This window comes from Oryctolagus cuniculus, chromosome X, assembly GCF_051225735.1.
Source record: "Oryctolagus cuniculus isolate XC-2025 breed Fujian yellow rabbit chromosome X, ASM5122573v1, whole genome shotgun sequence".
Lineage (NCBI taxonomy): Eukaryota > Metazoa > Chordata > Mammalia > Lagomorpha > Leporidae > Oryctolagus > Oryctolagus cuniculus.
In genome coordinates, this window is record NC_142888.1 from 74,253,419 (window position 1) to 74,275,932 (window position 22,514).

Below are 22,514 nucleotides of genomic sequence, written 5' to 3' on the forward strand. Positions count from 1 at the left end.
AGTAGAGAATGTATAAACACATATAGATGAACTCTCAGCAGTGTTCATTTTAGAACTCAAAAACATTTTAAAGGCATATGACTGGTGCATTATAATTTAGTGGTCTAAAATCTTGTTTTTTGTTTGCTATAAAATCAAATCATTTAACAAGAGTCTATTTTTTTGCATTCCTCGATTTACTGAAACCATACAAAAAATAAAGCCATATTTAACAAGTGTTGGTGACCAACTTTTAATAATACATATTTAATTTTCAGAAACATATGCTAACCATCAACAACATGATCAGGGTATCATTGCCCCAGATGTTATTTCATTGGTACATTATATTGATATTTACAAAGTTTTTCAAATTCAACAACACAAAACAAAACAGCTTAATTTTTAAAAACTACAATGCTTTAAAAAAATGTAAACAGTTTATTTTTACATTATTGTAAAAAAGAAGACTCACTCCTTAATGTGGCTTAATTTTAACTGAGCAAAGCCTGGTGCTCATGGATAAAGAAGGAAAAGAATTCTTTACATAGAAACATTGTGCTCCAGTGTGGCAAAGAAAAAAAAATTATATATACACATACAAAGAAAAGAATCTTAAGTCCACAATTTAGACCACAAAAAAATCTTGTCCCCAAATTGAGAAATTTATAAAAACCATTTACACATGGTTATTGACCTATTGAAAACCTATATAATATTTTTAAAACAATAACTCAGTCAAAAGATACCACTTTTCTTAAAAAATGAAATTTTGTGCAAAAGAAATTGTTTAAGCTAGAAATAAGACTATCCCCCTTAGTAAGAGGCCAAAAGAGCCACTGAAATAATTTAACTCTGTTAGACTTAGTGCATGTAACCAAAAGGCACACACATGTGATTAATATATTAATATCTTTTCATGCAGAAAACTGTGCATGTTTATAATTATATAATAAAAACACAAATATAACAAAACATAAAGCCTACTGTTTGGCAATGTTAATCTAGACACAATCCTTTCTAGTCTAGCAGTCCAGAGTCTCCTAGATCAGTAACACTGCCTCTCAAAAAAAATATATTATATTTGAACAATTTTCAATAAAAATTCAAAAAAGGATGTTAGTCTGAAACACTATATTATTTTTTCCTGGTTCTGATACATATAGAAACTTACTGATATGTTTATGTAAATCTCATTTCAAATTAAGATACATTTTTCCTTTTGTTAATAAACACTTTGATTGCTCCAGTGAAGTCAGCAGAGAGAAGAACTTCTGTGTTATCTGTCTTCATAGTACCTTAAAAACATTTACAAAAATAGATTTAATTAATTTTAAAGGAGTATGAAGCCTGCTGCCACAAATGCCAGATGCCCATGACCCTCTAGCTTGGGGAGGTAGATCATGTCACCATCTTTTCAGGTTCTTTTCCAGTTCACTCCCATAACCTTTTCATCCTGCAGGACCTCTCCTCTCTGAGCTCACTTTCACTTACCTTGAGTAAGCTGCTTTTTCCTTGCCTTGAGGGAACAACAGTCCCTTGGGGCCTGGATGTCTGGGTTGACGCTCAGGCAGCCTAGGTCTCTAAGTCATCTAATGCTTCATTTCATGGCAAGAGGCTAGCGTGTTATTCAGCCCCAGGACTGGAATGCTGGCAGAATGGGATCAGCTGGCTAAGTCCATTGCTAACAGGGTTCTCTAACGAGGTTGACAGCAAGGTTCATTGTACAGCAGACATACTGAAACTGCCATGAAATAAAGTTATACAGGTTTACTCTCTGAATGCTGACAGCACCTTTCTGGTCCATATTGAAGAGCTATCTATGTAGCTATGGTAAATGGCAAAAAATGCTCACCTCTTACATTCGCCAGTTATGTGAAAACATTTAACAAATTCAATGTTAAGCCGGCGCCGTGGCTCAATAGGCTAATCCTCCACCTTGCGGCGCCGGCACACCGGGTTCTAGTCCCGGTCGGGGCGCCGGATTCTGTCCCGGTTGCCCCTCTTCCAGGCCAGCTCTCTGCTATGGCCAGGGAGTGCAGTGGAGGATGGCCCAGGTGCTTGGGCCCTGCACCCCATGGGAGACCAGGAAAAAGCACCTGGATCCTGGCTCCTGCCATCGGATCAGCGCGGTGCGCCGGCTGCAGCGGCGGCCATTGGAGGGTGAACCAACGGCAAGGGAAGACCTTTCTCTCTCTGTCTCTCTCTCTCACTGTCCACTCTGCCTATCAAAAATAAAAAATAAAAATAAAAAAAAATTCAATGTTAATTAACTTTACTATACATAGGTAAAAGTGTAGATTTAAGGACTGATTAATATGGAAGAGATTAAGCTAAACCTCAGCTGGAAAGTTTTGTACAGAATGAGACAGGCAAAACAGTTTTACTTAGATGTGGTAAAAACATCTTCTAAGCCTTTGAATATTCCTCACCATCATTTATCTCAAAGTAGTGCTGTGTGGCAGTAATGGAAGCAAAGGACATCAAAATATGAGAAAGGCTTTATAACATACAATAAAGAATACGATAATGATGTCTACTACATGTCAGCCATTTTGCTAGACATTTTATACATGTTATCTTTAATTCTCAGTCCAACTCTGTAAATTGGGTTATCATTATTTTACACATGACAAAAATTGAGGCTTAAATTGTCAAATATGTCAGGAACAAAGAGAGAAGGCAATTGGTGATATTTTATGATCCCATACCCTGGATCTATAAGTTTATTCTTAGGTTACACCTACATAATGACAAAAATCTGAGCATAATCCATTAAAATATGTGCCTCTTAAAAAAGGACTCAGTGAATTAACTGAACCTTGTACTTTTTTGAGAAGCTAAAAACAACATGCATTGCACTTTTTACTTCTCAAATTATTTCAAAAGCTAGAATTTCCTTTGGAATATGTAGGATAAGTACATAGAGGATATAAAGGTATGACTAGTAAGAAGATAGAAATTCTAAGCTGGATTTGATTCTGAGAAGAAAAAGAAAGCAAAAACCAATATATCCAACTAGGTATTCAGTAAAATTTTTATGATTCTGACTTGGTTTATTTTTTAATATTTTTAAAAAAGATTTATTTATTTGAAAGGCAGAGTTACAGAGTCAGAGTGATCTTCCATCTGCTGGTTCACTCCCCATACAGCTGCAATGGCCAGAGCTGAGCCGATCCAAAGCCAGGGGCCAGGAGTTTCTTCTGGGTCTCCCATGTGGGTTGCAGGGGCCCAAGCACTTGGGCCATCTTCTACTGCTTTCCCAGGCCATAAGCAGAGAGCTGGGACAGAAGTGGAGCAGCTGGGTCTTGAACCAGTGCCCATATGGGATGCTGGCACTGCAGGTGGAGGCTTTACCTGCTGTGCCACAGCACCAGCCCCTACTTTATAATCTTGTAATTAAAAATGCTAGACTAGGGGCTGGTGCTGTGGCATAGTAGGTTAAGCATCCTCCTGTGGCACTGGCATCCCATATGGGATCTGGTTTGAGTCCTGCCTGCTCCACTTCCGATCCAGCTCCCTGCTGATGGCCTGGGAAAGCAGTGGAAAATGGCCCAAGTGCTTGGGCCCCTGCAACCCACATGGGAGACCCAGAAGAAGCTCCTGGCTTCAGGTTGGCCCAGCTCTGGCCATTCTGGCCATATGGGGAGTAAACCAGCAAATGGAAGACCTCTATGTTTCTCTCTCTCTGTTTGTTATTCTGCCTCTCAAGTTAATAAATACAACTTTAAAAAAAGTGCTAGGATGAAGTTCATCCTCATTATCAAAACTTTTCTTCACAGACAGAAGGAACAGTATATCCTGAGGAAGGGATATTATAAATACTACTGCAAGGGGAAATACCCGAGATTCAATTAAAGTACTTGAGAACTTGATTCAATTTTTTAAATTTGCACCCTTTGTACACTGTAGCTAGTGTGACTTTATGACCCCCTAAAAGGCCTGGTGGTGGTCTGCAGGGTTAGAACATATATTAAGTAAGCTATTCTGCAACTGATTTTTAATAATACAAACTTATTGTCACTGACAACTGGTTCAAATTTGTGTCTTGGGGCTGGCACTGTGGTATAGTAGGCTAAGCCACTGCCTGTAATTCCAGCATCCTTTATGAGTGCTGGTTCATGTCCTGACTAGTCTTCTTCTGATCCAGCTCTCTGCTATGGCCTGGGAAAGCAGTAGAAGATGGCCCAAGTGTTTGGGCCCCAGCACCCGTGAGGGAGACATGGAAGAAGCTCCTGGCTTCAGATGGGCCCAGCTCCAGCCACTGCAGCCATTTGGGGAATGAACCAGCAGATGGAAGACCTTTCTGTCTCTCCCTCTCTCTGTTACTCTACCTCTCAAATAAATAAATAAATAAATAAAACTTTAAAAAAATTGCATCTTACCACTTTCAAGGATTAAAAGGTACCATTTTTATGTTAATTGATTGGAAGTCAACACTACTCTTTTTCCAGTTTCTTTTCACTACTTAATATAAGCATTTTATGTAACTCAAATTACACTTCATTCTGAAAGCATATGCTACAAATGGCAAGAAGTCACAGAATCATAGTTAGCTATCTAGAGAAGTTATAAATCTGTGTCAAATAGAAAAAAACTCTGCTTTCAATTGGGTTTAATTCATTTAGTCACCAAATGATTAAGTAAACAAGCACTGTGCTAGGCACTGGCAATATAACAGGAAGTCCTCCTAGAGATTATAGTCTAGTAGGAGAAACAGATAAAGAAGTTTGTATTTGTATATCTTGTTTGCATTTCCTTAAAGAGAATGACTGCCCATGAAAAATTATGACCTTCCAAGTTCTAGGTGAATTTAAGAGAGGTAAAATTTGCAAAAACATATGTAACTGATTTGTTCAGAAATGGGTATCTGACAATCATTATGTTGCAAATAAATATTCTTTATACTCCCGTGGAAGCCTCAGCATACTCAATACCAGGTTAATGAGGCTACTAAGTAATGACTAGAAAAAGTGTAAGACAAATTAAATGAATACCTACCAGAGGATGTGGTATCCAAACCTTCAGAATCTTCACCTTTATTGTTTCCTTCTGATTTTTCAGATTGCACATCCAAAGATAACATCAGACTTGGGTTTGGAGCAAAGATGGCTGATGTCACAACTGCATTATGTGCTGGGAAAAAAAATTTACTTCAGGATAATTGAAAAATCTGATGCTGGGACTGGCGCAATGGGTTTAGCCGCTAACTGCATGGGTGCCAGTTTGTGTCCTGGCTGCTCCACTTCAGATCCAACTCCCTGTTAATTAATGTGCCTGGGAGAGCCAAGGAGGAGGGTACAAGTGTTTGGGCCCCTGCACACATGTGGGAGACCTGGAAGAAGCTCTGGGTTTCTGGCTTTGGCCTGGCCCAGCCCCAGCCATTGTGGCCATTTGGGAAGTGAACCACTGGATGGAAGGTCTCTATCTCTCCCTCACCCTCTCCCTCTCCTTCTGTAACTCTGCCTTTCAAATAAACAAAGCCAAATACAAAGCTAAAGTGGTTATAACTGCTAAACTATGTCTCTAAAATAATGCTAATGCATATTTACTCTAGTACATCTCTACTTTAACTTTATTCACTTGTAAGACACAAAAAACAAGGCATTTACTTACCTTTAATACCTTCCCAGAAATCATTTCGATCTCTTCTGACTGAAGTGAATTTGCTTAGATCATGGTAAGTACTCCAGATATAAACATACTTATCTTCTGAACCGCTAACAAGGTAAGTGAAATCATGGCTAAATTTAAGGAAGAGATGAAATAAAAATGAAAACTTTTATTTTTTTCTTAGGTTTCTTGTTCTCAGTGCTTCCTACTTTAAAATACCTAAAACAACACCTGAGGGAACTTGTTGACATGTAGACTCCCAATCTCATTCTAGAGGTTCTGAATGTGGTAGGTTTGATGTGGGACCCAGGCATTCATAGTATTTTCATATGAACTGGAGGTAACTGTGATTGATGCAGGTCAATCCACACTTAAACAAACCAAGGCTTAAAGAATGAAAGAGAGAAGTAGAGTACTTTACCAATTGAATTACTAGTTAATTAAAGGATAATTCAAATTCAATCCCATCAAGGTGGCATGTACCAATGCCATCTCACTAGTCCCAGTGATCAATTTCTGTTCACAATTGATCATAATGATAGGACTAAGAACCAAAGGGATCACATAAACAAGACTAGTGTCTGCAAATACTAGCTGATAGAATAAAAAAGGGAGAGAACGATCCAACATGGCAAGTGAGATACACAGCAGACCCATAGAATGGCAGATGTCCTAAACAGCACTCTGGCCTCAGAATCAGCCCTTAAGGCATGCGGATCCGGCTGAAAAGCCCATGAGAGTATTTCAGGCATGGAAAGCCAAGACACTCTGGGGAAAAAAAAAAAAAACCTAAATGAAAGATCTCCACGAGTGAGATCCCAGTGGAGAGAACAGGTCATCAAAGAAGGAGGTACCTTTCTCTGAAGGGAGGAGAGAACTTCCACTTTGACCATGGCCTTGTCTAAATATGATCAGAGTCGGTGAACTCAGGGGGCTTCCATAGCCTTGGCAGCTCATGACAAGAGCCTAGGGTGATTACTGAGGCCATAAACAAGAGTGTCAATTTGTTAAGTCAGCAACAGGAGTCACTGTGCACTTACTCCTCATGTAGGATCTTTGTCCTTAGTGTGCTGTACATTGAGATTTAATGCTATAACTAGTACTCAAACAGTATTTTTCACTTTATGTTTCTGTGTGGGTGCAAACTGTTGAAATCTTTACTTAATGTATGCTAAACTGATCTTCTATATATAAAGAGAATTGAAAATGAATCCTCATTTGAATGGAAGGGGAGAGGGAGTGGGAAAGGGGAGGGTTGCGGGTGGGAGGGACGTTATGGGGGGGAAGCCATTGTAATCCATAAGCTGTACTTTGGAAATTTATATTCATTAAATAAAAGTTAAAAAAAAACAAAAAGAATGGATAAGAAAAGAGCTAAAAGGACAAGGACTAGAAAAAAATGAAGACAGGCAGGTAACCCTATTTCAGGAAATCCTACGGACTCCAGATTTTAAAAGTTCAAGTAATAATGATATGTAAAGGTGTGAATACCATAGACTTTCCTTAGCATGTCAAAATATTTTCTTAGTTCAGATACCTAAAATGATCAAGACAATGTGTGGAGGGGTAGGTAAGCTTCCTCTCTTAAAAGTTGACAATAAATGTACAAAAGCAAAAATTATGGAGCTTAGAGTCTTTTAAACCTGGCTCTGTAACCATGATTTGTCAATCCCTTAATTGTTTCAGTCTTGGTTCTTCATCTACAGAACAGGGGTAATGCTAAATCTATTTCCTGTACAGGTGGGCAAGTTAAGTACTGCATGATGATGAGGTGAGATGCTGGTTATAACAGTACAAAGAAACTAAAACCTCATATAAATGTAAGTTATAGTTCAATGTAAAAACAGGAGTACAGGAGAAATGTTCCGATCTCTTTTTGGGACTTTCTCATGGCTAATTTACCTGAAACTTGCTTTGATCTGGCTGCTGCTGTTGACATAACCCTTGTACTTCATGGAAAGTGATAAATCTCTCAGATCATATAATCTGATTCTGGAGTCATTTGAGGTTACCAGTATCTAAAAATAAATAAAAGTTAAAAATACCTTTTAATCTAAATTAAGGTATAATCAAGAAAGGGTGTTACACACACACACATACACACACACACAAATCTACTTTAAAACTAGAAACCGCAATATTGCATAGGAAAGGGAATGCATTATTTGCCAAGATATTAAAACTTACTTTTCAGAGTCTACACATAATGTAGAGGAGAGAGATGGTTTTGAAAACTTTAGTACCTTATTTTCTCCAGGTAAAGGTTCAATGCCAGTAATTTTTCTTCCAACCTTGTTGCGCCCTCTAGTAGATCGAACATGTATTTGTGTATGGTATTTCAAATGCTAAAAAGAAACCATAAATCCAAGATATCAGAATCAGAAGAAACTTCAAATATCATCTAATCCAACACTGAGAGACATACCATTTGTCCCAATGTACAGATAAGGAGAGGGAATAAATGACTTATCTGAAACCACAAAAGTGTTTTTATTAAGGATTCAAGTACATACTTACACAAGACAATCATTTACCTCTGTATCATAGAAAATACATCTACCATCGTATGTCCCAATCACTGCATATTTGCCATTCTGACAGAAATTTGCAGCTGTGATCAATTTTGTCTGACCATCTACTTCATTCCACAAAGCCACTTTTTTGTCAGGTATGTTCCAAAGGCGGAGCTTTCCATCTAATGATCCACTGAGAAAATATCTATCATCCTAGAAAGGTGGCAAAAGAGAAAGTGCTCTTTTACCACATCAAGAAAAACTCATTTGCAAAGTAAAACATTAAATGTATTCAAAATAATGTTTTAAAATGTAGATTTCATCTTATAAGCATTATACTTCAAGTAAGCCTTATTTTATGCACTAAAAACCAGTACAACAACTTGAAACCTCAAGCATATTTTGGGGGGGGGGGGAGAAAAGGATGTTCTAGTCACTTTATCATATCCTTAAACTGGTTTTCCCAAGGAATGGATATTAACAGATAATGTGTTTCAGTGTACATGGCATGAAAAAATGACCTAAATGAAAGATCTCTATGAGTGAGATCCCAGTGGAAAGAAGGGGCCATCAAAGAAAGAGGTACCTTCCTCTGAAGGGAGGAGAGAACTTCCACTTTGATTATGGCCTTGTCTAAATAAGTGGGGTTTGTGAACTCAGGGGGCTTCCATAGCCTTGGCAGCTCATGACAAGAGCCTCGGGTGATTACTGATGTCATAAATAAGAGTGTCAATTGTTAAATCAACAACGGGAGTCACTGTGCACTTGCTTCCCATGTAGGACCTCTGTCCTTAATGAGTTGTACTATGAGAATTAACAGTAAAACTACTACTCAAACAGTACTTCATACTTTGTGCGTCTATGTGGGTGCAAACTGTTGAAATCTTTACTTAGTATAGAGTTGATCTTCTGTATATAAAGATAATTAAAATGAATCTTTTTTTAAAGATTTATTTTTTATTTATTTGAAAGAGTTACAGAGAGAGGCAGAGACAGAGAGAGAGGTCTTCCATCCACTGGTTCACTCCCCAAATGGCCGCAATGGCTGGACCTGCACCAATCCAAAGCCAGGAGCCAGGAGCTTCTATAAGGTCTCCCACATGGGTGCAGGGGCCCAAGGACTTGGGCCATCTTCTACTGCTTTCCCAGGGCATAGCAGAGAGCTGGATCGGAAGAGGAGCAGCCAGGACTAGAACCAGTACCCATATGGTATGCCGGTGCTTCAGACCAGGCCTTTAACCCACTGCGCCACAGCGCCAGCCTCTAAAAATGAATCTCAATGAAGAATGGGATGGGAGAGGGAGTAGGAGATGGGATGGTTTGTGGGTGGGAGGGTGGTTATGGGAGTAAGAACTGCTATAATCCAAAAGTTGTACTTTTGGCCAGCGCCGCAGCTTACTAGGCTAATCCTCCACCTGTGGCGCAAGCACCCTGGGTTCTAGTCCCGGTTGGGGCGCCAGATTCTGTCCCGGTTGCCCCTCTTCCAGGCCAGCTCTCTGCTGTGGCCCGGGAAGGCAGTGGAGGATGGCCCAAGTGCTTGGGCCATGCACCCACATGGGAGACCAGGAGGAGGCACCCGGCTCCTGGCTTCGGATCAGTTCAGCGCGCCGTCTGTAGTGGCCATTTGGGGGGGTGAACCAACAGAAGGAAGATCTTTCTGTGTGTCTCTCTCTCTCTCTCACTGTCTAACTTTGCCTGTCAAAAAAAAAAAGTTGTACTTTCAAAATTTTATATTTATTAAATAAAAGTCTTCTCTTAAAAAAAAAACAGTGTATATGGCATGGAAAAAGGTTCTGTGATCAAACAAGTTTGAGAAATTCTGGGTAACATAAAATGACACCGGATTCTCAGTTAACCTGCATGCTGAACCCACAAAAGGGGGGAAAATTAGGTAGTGTTTTCCAACTCATTTAACTACGAACTTTTTTGATACAAGATAGGTAAGGAGTCTGATAGGAACATCTTAACAAGGCTGACAACTTCAAGGAACATGCTCTGGGAAACACTCTGCTATATTTAACATACCTTCCTCTAGGATACATGTAACACTTGCATAAAAGAGTAACACCATTTAGTAGGCCTACAGAACAGTCATTTTTCTGAAACTCTAGCACCAGGTTAGCAAGGAATCCCCTCACTATTCAGTATCATTCAGAGATACTCAATCTTGTGCAACTTGGCCCCACAAGGGACATCTTGCAATGTTTGCTGATATTTTTGGCTGTCAGAACTGAGGACCGGATGGGATGCTGGCAGCATCTAGTGGGTAGAGGCCATGCATGCTGCTAAATGCCCTCTAAAGCCTAGCAGAGGCTTCACTCCCCCTAAAACAAAGTATGTAGTGTCCCAAAGTCTGCTTTAAACTAAACCAGTCCTACTATAAGCTAGTCTACATTTTGGCAACAAAAGAATTAAGGATGAAACAACTGGGACACAGAAACAAGAAAGAGATTTTCTTTGCTGCTCAATATTGTTATTCCTAGTCTGAAGGCTGTTAAGGACAATCAATAAGTGAAGGGCCTTTTTAGGGCTATCACACTCTACTCAGTGTCTATGAGGGGACGTCCAAAAGTTTGCTGAAAATGCATGTTATGAAAAAAACTACATGGATTCTGAAATTTTTTGCAGAAAAACAAACATCTTTTATCTCATTTTCCCATGAAATTTTTGAAGTATTCTCATATCAGCAGAACAGCTGAACAAGTACAAAATAGTTTGTCTTAGTCTCCTAACTTGGAATTTTATTTATATGCATAGATACATTCCTCTCTCTCTCTCTGTGTATGTGTGTGTGTGTGTTCATGTCTACAAATGTATTTCCTTTGTTATTTCTTTTATATCTTTGCTACCACCCTTCCAGGTAACATAAGAAAGCCATGCTGCAATGAAAATATCAATACCACCCCATCTTTCCCTTGCCCCTCTCAAAAACTCTCCAGGACAGTAGAGCTTTTAGAAGTAGGGCTTTTCAGTATCCAAAATAAAATCAAATAAAAGTATAAAAACTAGTGATTGAAGAGAAACCTTAATAATAAAATACTACTTAGTTAACTATTATAACCAAGTATCTTCTATTGTGATACGTTATGGCTAGAATAGGTGTGGAGAGAGGGACTCTGTTCACAGCTGCTGACAGGAGTAAACCCACCCATTTGCTGCATCTATGGAGGACAGGATGGAGTTGTTATTCAGAAAGAAGTCTCTCACAGCTTTATGGTCAAAACTGTTAGGCATTAACACAGATCAACGATTTCTAATTTTCAAAAGTTCTTAATCAAGTCTTCTGCAAATTTAAGATTACTACTGCCTGCCTAGGGAGGGAAATTCTATTGAGGGGTAAAAATTAGTCTTCTCTGTTAATTTTGGGGAAAAGAGGAACAGAGGAATAAATGTGAATATGAGTGAAAATGTTGCCTTAAAAAACAATGGGTGTTAAACATAGGGACGAGGATATAATAAGAAATGTTATCACACACTAATATAGGTTCAGTTTGAGTCTGGCTTATTTTAATATAACCAACATGTGCTTTCCCTTGTGTTTACAGTAGCAAAAAACTAAAATTAATTTAGCTTTAAGCACTTGCTAAAGCCAGAAGCCTGAAGCTTCTTCCAGGTCTCCCACGTGGATGCAGGGGCCCAAGGACTTGGGCCATCCTTCGCTGCTTTCCCAGGCCATAGCAGGGAGCTGGATTGGAAGAGGAGCAGCCGGGACTTGAACCAGCACCCATATGGAATGCTGGTACCGCAGGTGGTGGCTTTACCTGCTACACCATACTGCTGGCATCAGCTTTAAGCATTTGGTGGCTTTATCCTATAGAAGCACATGATAGGTCTCCCATTCCATAACAGTAGACTTTTCTCCTTTGGTTGAAATCATATGCAGGGGCTGGCGCTGTGGCATAGTGGGTTAAGCCACTACCTGCAGTACTGGCAGCCCATATGGGCACTGGTTTGAGACCCGGCTGCTCCACTTCCAATCCAGCTCTCTGCTATGGCCTGGGAAAGCAGCGGAGGATGGCCCAAGTCCTTGGGTCCCCAGAACCAGTGTGGGAGACCTGGAAGAACCTCCTGACTCGGGATTGGCACAGCTCTGGCCGTTGCGGCCACTTGGGGAGTGAACCAGCACTTGGAAAACCTCTCTCTCTGCCTCTCCTTCTCTCTAACTCTGACTTTCAAATAAATAAATAAAATCTTTAAAAAAAATCATATGGAATGCTTTCTGTCCAGGGAAAAGATATTAAAGAATTTTCTATACTAAAAATATATATAAGAGGAGATATCAATGCTTATTAACAATGTTTCCAGACATTAAGTTATAAATTTACTATTGGGGTGCTTCAAAAAGCTCATAGAAAATTTGAAGCTCCTTTGTGTATCTTATAATGAATTGCTTCTTTTTTTGAAAGTAAGTAGACTTTTTTTGTGTAAGTAGACTTACACAGAGACAGACAGAGATTTGCTATGAACTAGTTCACTCTCCAAGTGGCAACAAAGGCTGGGCCAGGTCAAAGCCAGGAGGCTGGAATTCCATTGACATCTCCCAAATAGATGGCAGGGGCCCAACCACTTGAGCCATCTTCTGCTGCCTTCCCAGGCACATTAGCAGGGAGCTGGATTAGAAGTGGAGCAGCCAGTACTCAAACCAGCACTCATATGGGACGAGTGGTGGCTTAAGCCACTGTGCTACCACAACACTGGCCCTTCTTTTCCTCTTTTAATCTCTTCCTCCTTGTCTTTTCATTCCTCAACTCTCACACAAATCCTGGTATATGTTTCCCCTTTTTCATTTATCTACCTGCTGTTTGCTCCTCTTCCTCCTCCTCTAATATTTCATATTTTTAATGATTATTTCTTTATACTTTGCATGTCTTATTGAAGATTTGGGATGATTCTTTACTGTTTTATTTATTTATTTTAATTTTTTATTTATTTGACAGGTAGGGTTATAGACAGCGAGAGAAAGAGACAGAGAGAAAGGTTTTCCTTCCGTTGGTTCACTCCCCAAATGGCCGCTACGGCTGCTGTGCCGATCCGAAGCCAGGAGCCAGGTGCTTCCTCCTGGTCTCCCATGTGGGTGCAGGGACCCAAGCACTTGGGCCATCCTCCACTGCCCTCCTGGGCCACAGCAGAGAGCTGGACTGGAAGAGGAGCAACCGAGACTAGAACCCGGCGCCCATATGGAATGCCAGTGCTGCAAGGTAGAGGATTAACCAAGTGAGCCACGGCGCCAGCCCCTATTTATTTTAATTTGACAGGCAGAGTCAGACAGTGAGAGTGAGAGACAGAGAGAAAGGTCTTTCTTCCATTGGTTCACCCCCCCCCCCCCCCAAATGGCCGCTACGGCTGCTGTGCCGATCCAAAGCCAGGAGCCAGGTGCTTCCTCCTGGTCTCCCATGCGGGTGCAGGGGCCCAAGCACTTGGGCCATCCTCCACTGTCTTCCCGGGCCACAGCAGAGAGTTGGACTGGAAGAGGAGCAACCGGGACTAGAACCCGGTGCCCATATGGGATGCTGGCACCGCAGGCAGAGGATTAACCAAGTGAAACACAGAGCTGGCCCTTACTGTTATATTTAGAATATAATATTCCCAATTCTTCTAATGCAGATTAGCAAGATATTTATTTCATTTTTAAAGCAAAATGGAATACTAAATTAAGTTGCTTTTAACTGTGTGGCTATTAATAAATTTTTGCCTGTAGTCCAATGGTCCTCCAGAGAAAAAAAAGGTAACCCCAAGCTTCCTTTTAGCATAACAAGAAAATGTATAGTTACTTACTCTGGGATGGAAAGCTATGGCAGTGACAAAATCTATGTGTTGGAAGCAGCAAAGGCATTCTCTTCTAGAAATGTGCCATAACCTGACTGTTTTATCCATTGAAGAGGAAAGCAGAAAGTAGTTCTGTGGATAAAATTACATTGGTTACTTTGTTACCATATGAACACAAAACTACTTACACAGCAAAAGTGAACTGAGTTTTGTGAACTTCAACAGTTTTGTTGTTACACGCAGCATCAAAAAGAACAAAAGATTATCCAATCACTTGGATGATCCCATTTTTTCCAAACAGTTAAATACCATCTTTCATTAATCCTAAGACCTTTCACATTACCTGTTTTGAAATTCAGATGAATCTTATGATCCTTGTCCAAATAAGTCTGCCAGGGTTCAACAGAGGACTAAGGTGCACTTTAGTTATTGTAGCCTGTACATGTTGGAACTTAGTTATGAATAGGAAGCACCTATTCATTTGATTGTCATTTCAGTTCAGTTACTTTTCACATTGATAACACTGGTGAATATTAACTCACACAATCCTAATTGTTACTTAAAATGTCTTCAAAAAGATCACCATAAAATGCAGCATGGAAATGAAAATTATTGTGCACCTGTCACAACCATGGCAAGAAAATTATTAGAATAGAAACAGTCAAATCTCTCAGAACAAAGCATAGAATTTTCAAAGAGGGTAGTGTAATTGATTTAGGCATTGTGATTACCCCATTACCCAGGAACCAAACATTTATCTGTCAAAAGCTTCCAGCTGGCATAAGCTTATTAATTTCTTAACACAACCTAGTTAAGGGGGAGAACTATGAGTTAAACTGAATGAGGAAACTCAAATGGGACTGCAGTATTCTTTGGTATGTCTGAAGGTGCTAAAAAATCAAAATAATGATGGCATTTATTGAGTACTTCCAACATACTAAGCATTGTTCTTAACATTAGATAGAAATCCTATAAGGTAGGTATATTGCTATCCCCTTTGACCAATGTGCACAGTGAAGCACAGAGGTTAAATAACTTGCCTATGATTCTATAGCTCATTAGTGGCAGAGGTAGGATTCAAAGCCAGGCAGTTTGGCTTTAGCTCCAGACTCTAACCACTACACTGTTCTGTAGAATGCTTAAGTAGAACATATGTTATGAAAAGCAACAAGATGCTTTTTCTTTTGCTAAAAGTGACTAAAAACCTTTACTTTTTGATTATAAGAAGATTAAGCACAAAGACTGATCTGGGTATATAACTGTACTGATATATAGTACACATATGTGCTATTTTGGGTTATTCAAAAAAGTATACATTTTATGTAGTATACCTGTTTTAAAACAGTCTACTTTAAAAAAATCTTTGAAGAATCTAATAAAAATGATTTTTATTTTCAAGATCCACTTAGTTCCAGAAAAGTTTTAAAGAATACATGTGGTTTGCTTCCATGTTAGTAACTATATAAAAATTAAACATATGGCCTACTGTTCATGAAAACTACCTTTCTTCAGTTCTTGCTTTAAGCATATGAAAGAGATATGAAGATATCCCTAAAACATTAAGTGAAGGTGCTGAAGACATATTAAGACTTTTCCTATTATGTCAAGCAGTTTCTGTTTAATAAGCACTTACTAAATAAATGAAATTAAATACCTTTCTTAAACTAAGCATTGATCTTGGAAGTTAAAAGAAATTAGATTCAAATCTAAGTTCTACTCATAATGAGTTTTGTGATTTTAGAAGGGACATAGAGCCCAGTCTCTTTATCAATACAATAAAAGATCATCTACCTCATGGGTCTGTTACTGTAATAATTACCAAAGTAATTCTTGTTACCTGGCACAAAATATGTTTTCACAAATAGAAAATCTGCCATAAACACTGATGGTGCTAGATGCTGAAGAGAAATAATAGTAAAATAATATATATTTGGTATATGTGAGGGGCTTAGAATCTTGCTGCATACAGGATCTAGAAATGTACATAGGTAAAGTCAAGTAAAAATGAAAACCTTAAAAAAGTATATAGATACATAGGTGATAAAGAATTTCAGTGAAACATCAATATATGCTTTAGTTGTCAGATATGACCTTATCAAGTTGATAGGATACTAGAAACACAAAAAAAGGAATACTTTTTGTTTAGGTATAGAAGAGAGTTGAAAGCACTCTACATGTGGGGCTGGAACACCTAAATGTTATTGCCTCCTTTTGGCTGGGGTGAGGTGTTGGGGATGTGAGGATAAGCCCTTAGGGACCATTCGTATTTAGGGCATAATCCCATTCAAATAACTCAATTAGACTGGTACTTTTCAAAACTACTTGTGGTGAACAATTGTTTTTGTTTTTAAGAATTTTCCAGTGAGTCATGGGCTGGAACTATTATAAAATATAGGAAACAATCATTAGAAAAAATGAGGTGAAAAATAAAAGGCATTTAAAGTAGCATCCTCATTTGTATTATTATATAAAACACAAGTCCAGGTTTTAAAAAGATTAGAAAAAAATAGGCATTTAATTACTCTGAAAAACTTCCATAAACATTTCTAAATGGTTTACTCCTGGTTTTTGTATTTATCTCTTCACAGACTGGTATTTATATGGTCAGAGTCTAGAAAGACCCAGTTTATAAACTGGCACTTATCCTTAAAAATGCCTATTACTCCCTTGAGACAATTATATAGCAGGATTGATACTAAATAATACTACTGTCTAAGAGGTCTGGAAAGAATGCCAGGAAGGCATATATGTAAGAATTTTATGATTTCTTTTTATAAAAGATTTATTTATTTATCTGAAAGTCAGAGTTAGAGAGAGTTGGGGAGACAGACCTTCCATCTGCTGGTTTACTCCACAGATGTCCACAATGAAGACAGGAGCCAGGAGCTTCCTCTAGGACTCCCACATAGGTGGCAGGGGTGGAAGCACTTGGACCATCATCTGCTGCCCTTCCCAGGCCATTAGCAGGGAGCTGGATTGGAAGTGGAGCAGCTGGAATGTGAACCAGCACCCATATGGTGCAGGTGCAGGTGGTGGCTTTACCTGCTGTAGCTCCTGTGATCTCTCTCTCTCTCTAAAAGATTTATTTATTTACTTGAGAAGCAGAGTTACAGAGAGAGGGAGAGATGGAAAGAGAGGACTTCCACCTGCTGGTTCACTCCCCAAATGAGCCAAACTGAAGCCAGGAGTAGGAGCTTCTCCTGGGTTTCCTGTGTGGCTATAGGGGCCCAAGGACTTGCGCCTTCCTCTGCTGCTTTCCCAGGAGCATTAGCAGGGAGCTGGATCTGAAGTGGAGCAGCCGGGATACAAACCAGTGCCCATATGGGATGCTAGTGCCACAGGCAGATGCTTAACTTACTATGCCACAGCATCAGCCCCAATTTCTTTCTTTTTAAACAAATATACTTAATTTATTTTCATTTTATTTGAAAAGCATAGAGAAAAGACAGAAAGAGATCTTCCATCTGCTGGTACACTTCCTAACCTAGGGTTGTGCCAGGCTGAAGCCAGGAGCCTGGAATTCCATTTGGGTCTACCTTGTGGGTGGCAGGGATCCAAACACTTGAGCCATCACCTGCTGGCTTCCAGGGTGTGCATTAGCGGGAAGTAGGTCAGAAGCAGTGGCAGGACTCAAGCTTAGGCACTGATATGGTATGTAGGCATCCTAACTGGCATCTTACATACTGTGCCAAATGCCTGCCCCTAGAATTTTATAATTTCTTAAATCTTTGCAGTGGGTGCATTATTTTTGTAATTCTGCTTCCTTATAGTGATTAGCTGTTATGAAATAGGAATGAGTTAGAAGTAATGCTTCAAAGTCATGGGATTTGAATCTCAACTTCTTTACTGTATGACTTTAGGCATGTTCCTTGATAAGGAAACATTAATGATGTCATAATTTGAGGGTACAAATAAAGAAACACATACAGTACTTATTTTTTTTAAAGGGATAGAAATATTTTTTTACAGACAGGTGTTTTCTACAGTAAAATAAAATTTGGCATTAAGATTATTTTCCCCCCAGAATCCTCTTATTTCAGGTATATAAACTTCATACATTTCATAAATACAACTTTAGGAACATAGTGATTCTTCCTAGTACTTAAATTTTGATCATCATATTATCATAATAGGTAATGATAATTGAATATTGACTGTGTTCTAGGCAAGTGCTTTCTATTTGCTAGCTCAGCTAATCTCCTGTAACTCTAAAGGAAGCTGCTTTTATTATGCCTGTTTTGTAGATGAGACTTGGTGAGATCAAGTAACTTGCTCAAGATCAGACAACTACTAAGTGGCAGATTAGGCAGGATATGAACCTTGGGAGTCTGGTTCCACAACACATGTTCTTAACCAGGTGGTAAAGTTCTCAACGAATATGTTTTAAATGAATGAAAAGTACTTGGTATATAGCAGGTACACTTGCATAGGCTTTCAAAAAGTTATTTTTACCATTTATTCCATGAAAGAAATAAGGAAATAAGTCACTGAGACAGGAAGGGAATCATGAAAGTATTTTGGGGTTGGCACTGTGGCATAGCAGGTAAAGCCACTGCCTGCAGTGCCAGCATCCCATGTTCAAGTCCCACTGCTCCATTTCTGATCCAGCTCTCTGCCTTTCAAATAAATAAATAAATCTTTTTATAAAAAAGAAAGTATTTTAAGAAAGATCAACAGCATCAAATCAACAAATGCTCAAATGCTGGAGATAGGTTAAGGAGAATGAGTTCAAAAACAGGTATTAACTATGAGAAGTAGGGAGTTATGATGGGTAATTTCATGTGCTAAGTTGGCTAGGCTATTGTACCTAGTTATTTAACCAAACACCTAATTATTGATGTTAAAGTATTTCACAGATGTAGTAAACATCTACTACCAGTTGACTTTAAGAGATCACTCTTAATGGTGTGGGTGGATCTCATCCAATCAGTTGAAGGCCTTAAGAACAAAAACTGACCACGGCTCACTAGGCTAATGCTCCGCCTGTGGCGCCGGCACCCCGGGTTCTAGTCCCAGTCGGGGTGCCGGATTCTGTCCGGTTGCTCCTCTTCCAGTCCAGCTCTCTGCTGTGGCCCGGGAGTGCAGTGGAGGATGGCCCAAGTCCTTGGGCCCTGCACCTGCATGGGAGACCAGGAGGAAGCACCTGGCTCCTGGCTTCGGATCGGCGCAGCGTGCCGGCCACAACGCGCCGGCCGTAGCGGCCACTTTGGGGGTGAACCAACGGAAAAAAGGAAGACCTTTCTCTCTGTCTCTTTCTCTCTCACTAACTCTGCCTGTCAAAAAAAAAAAAAAAAAACAACTGAGTTTTCTCAAAGAAATTCTGCCTTAAGACTGCAGCATCAACTCTTGCTGAGTTTCCAGCCTGCTGGCCTGTCCTACAGACTTCAGAGTTGCCTGTCCCATAACTACAAGGGCCAGTTCCCTAAGAAAAATCTCTTTAGGGGCTGGCGTTGTGGTGTAGTAGGTTAAGTCTCTGCTTGCAGTACAGGCATCCCATTTGGGCACTGGTTCAAGTCCTGGCTGCTCCTCTTCTAACCCAGCTCTCTGCTAATGGCCTGGGAAAGCAGTGGAAGATGACTCAAGTCCTAGGGCCCCTGCAGTTGCATGGGAGATCCCGAAGAGTCTCCTGACTCCTGGCTTCAGATAAGCTCAGCTCTGGCTGTTGCAGTCATTTGAGGAGTGAACCAATGGATGGAAGACCTTTCTCTCTGTTTCCCCTTCTCTGTCTGTGACTATACCTCTCAAACAAATAAATATAAAAGAAATTAAAAAAAATCTCTTTAGGGTACAACAATAAATACGAGAGGCTAGAGAGAGTACAGGGCAGGAGGATAGCGGCTGGTTGGAAAATGGATACAGTTCAGAGGAATGTGATCTAGTGTTCTGTGGCATGGTAGGTGACTATAATTCACAATAATTTATTAAATTTATTATATGTTTTATAAAGAAAAGTGTTCAAAGGCTCCCAACACAAAGAAATGATAGTGTTTAAGGAGAAATGGTAATTACTATGATTTGATCATTACATATTATATATACTGAATTATCACACTGTACCTTGTAAATATGTACAGCCATGTATCAATTAATTTTTAAAATTAAGAATAAAATTATTTATATACATAAATATGTTTCTCTGGAGAATCCTGAACTGATGAATGGTCAAGGAAGATTTAATCTCTTCCAGTTAGTGTTACATTTCAGAAAAAAAAAATTGGGTTTCTTTAAGAAAGTGTGAGGTTCTGACTTACTTGTTTTGTATTCTTATTCCAGATGAATATTATTATCAGATAAAGGATACTTCATATTTCTTTTTTTTTTTCTCTTTTTTTTTTAATTTTTTTTAATTTTTTGATAGGCAGAGTGGACAGTGAGAGAGAGAGACAGAGAGAAAGGTCTTCCTTTTGCCGTTGGTTCACCCTCCAATGGCCGCCGCGGCCGGCGCGCTGCGGCCGGCGCACCGCGCTGATCCGATGGCAGGAGCCAGGAGCCAGGTGCTTTTCCTGGTCTCCCATGGGGTGCAGGGCCCAAGCACCTGGGCCATCCTCCACTGCACTCCCGGGCCACAGCAGAGGGCTGGCCTGGAAGAGGGGCAACTGGGACAGAATCCGGCGCCCCGACCGGGACTAGAACCCGGTGTGCCGGCGCCACAAGGCGGAGGATTAGCCTATTGAGCCGCGGCGCCGGCCTGGATACTTCATATTTCAATCTCTGACAACTCAAGGGGCAAAGATGGGGAAGAAGTACAAAGACACAATTAGGATTCAGTTTAAAATCCAGACTATCAGGTTGGGCCAGTGTTGTGGCAAAGCGGGTAAAGCCACCGCCTACAGTGTCAGCATCCCATATGGGCACCAGTTCAAGTCCTGGCTGCTCCACTTCTGATCCAGCTCTCTGCTATGGCCTGAGAAAGCAGTAGAAGATCGCCCTAGTCCTTGGGCCCCTGTACCCACATGGGAGACTTGGAAGAAGCTCCTGGCTATGGGCTTCATAATGGCCCAGCTCCGGCCATTGTTGCAGCCATTTGGGGAGTGAACCAGCAGATGGAAGACCTCTCGTTCTGTCTCTGCCTCTCTGTAACTCTTTCAAATAAATAAATATTTAAAAAAAATCCAGACTATCAGGTGAGACCCAAATAGAGCTATTATGACAAATGGGTTATGAAAAACATCTAGAACATCTAAAAAGGCATAACAGGAGCAGTAATTCATAAATGGAGTGATTCAAAGCTCAGGGAAAGCCTGACTCACCAATACCAACACTATCTTTATGATATGTAAGGTTCTTCTGAAAGTTAAAATATATGGGCACCATTGGTCTCTCCAATATTATTTCATTAACTCAGTTCATTTTTCTGAGTGCTTCATGCTTGAAATACCTTATATAAAATTTAAAGTATTTCTTCAAATTTTCATAAAGCTGCCATGATATCTGATGCTTCTGGAATAATTTTGCTTAAGAAAAAAATTATAAAATGAACTGTTAAGACATATGAACATGCAAATACTTGACAGTGTGACAATCATACAAATAAAACATTTGTTATTATTACAAAGAATTAATGCACAATAAAGTAAGAAGTTCTTACTTTAGACCATGAAAGATCAAGGAGATCAGCAGTATGTCCTTTGTATTTGCAAAATGGTCGTTGCCTAAAGGGTGCATTTTTATCATCAGTGTCTTCCTCAGTTCCACTGCATACCTGTGTAGACATAAAGATCAACTTTAAAACTGAGATGCAAAACTAGTAAAACAAAAGCTTTATACTTTTACCATACCAACTATTCTTTAATCAGTTTGCATAATGCCTGACTGAAATCTTAAGCTACAAAAAGTAAACTCCCCTTTAGGCTGATGCTACTTAACACATCTTTTCATCTCTTTGTCCTAACAAACCAGAACCATACCTGAAGATACTGTGCCATTACAATCTTTTCTCTCTCTAACAGAGCCCCCACTTGTTCTCTTCTAAGTATCTGTTCCTTCAGGAGAGGTAGGGGCCAGAACTAGAGTGAATCATGATGGGTGTAAGCTAATTAAGATTAGCTCATTCGATATCCCAGTGATGACTGGTTCAGGCATGGGCATGTGCTACAATTTGTGTCAATTAGAGATGAGGGAAAGAAAAGTTCATGAGGGTGGAGAACATAAGAGAAGATTTCCAGAGAGATTTCCTCACTCTTAAAAAGGAGCCATCAGGGGACAGTGCTGTGGCTCAGTGGGTTAAAGCCCGGGCAGAGGGTGCCAGCATCCCATATGGGCACCAGTTAGAATCCCGGCTGCTCCACTTCCGATCCAGCTCCCAGCTGATAGCCTGGGACAGCAGTAGAAGATGGCCCAAGTCCTTGGGCCCCTGCACCCATGTGGGAGACCTTGTAGAAGCTCCTGGCTCCCGGCTTCGGATTGGTGCAGCTCCAGCCGTTGCAGCCATCTGGGGAGTGAACCAGCAGATGGAAGACTTTCTCTCTCTGCCTGCCTCTGCTTAATAAAATAAATAAATCCTTAATAAAAAAAAAGGAGCCAGTAGATGGAAGATCTCTCTGTCTTTCCCTCTCTGTCACTCTGTCTTTCAAGTCAATCTTTTAATCTTTTAAAATAAAGAAGGCTGGGGGCTGGCGTCATGGCTCACTTGGTTAATCCTCC

At 39.9% G+C, this 22,514-nt stretch overlaps 1 protein-coding gene across 1 annotated transcript in view; it reads right to left on the minus strand.

Annotated features, from left to right (window-relative positions):
• Window positions 1-207: 207 nt before the first annotated feature.
• The window catches only part of WDR44 (WD repeat domain 44), a 98,619-nt gene continuing 76,312 nt past the window's right edge, over window positions 208-22,514 (minus strand). Inside the window, exons 13-20 of the mRNA XM_002720254.6 lie at window positions 21,460-21,573; window positions 13,881-14,003; window positions 8,127-8,318; window positions 7,836-7,937; window positions 7,495-7,610; window positions 5,596-5,723; window positions 4,981-5,115; window positions 208-1,277 (exon numbers count right to left, since the gene is read on the minus strand). Of these exons, the coding sequence (XP_002720300.1) occupies window positions 1,183-1,277; window positions 4,981-5,115; window positions 5,596-5,723; window positions 7,495-7,610; window positions 7,836-7,937; window positions 8,127-8,318; window positions 13,881-14,003; window positions 21,460-21,573 (1,005 nt within the window). The 3' untranslated portion in view covers window positions 208-1,182. The remainder of the gene's footprint in view (window positions 1,278-4,980; window positions 5,116-5,595; window positions 5,724-7,494; window positions 7,611-7,835; window positions 7,938-8,126; window positions 8,319-13,880; window positions 14,004-21,459; window positions 21,574-22,514) is intronic.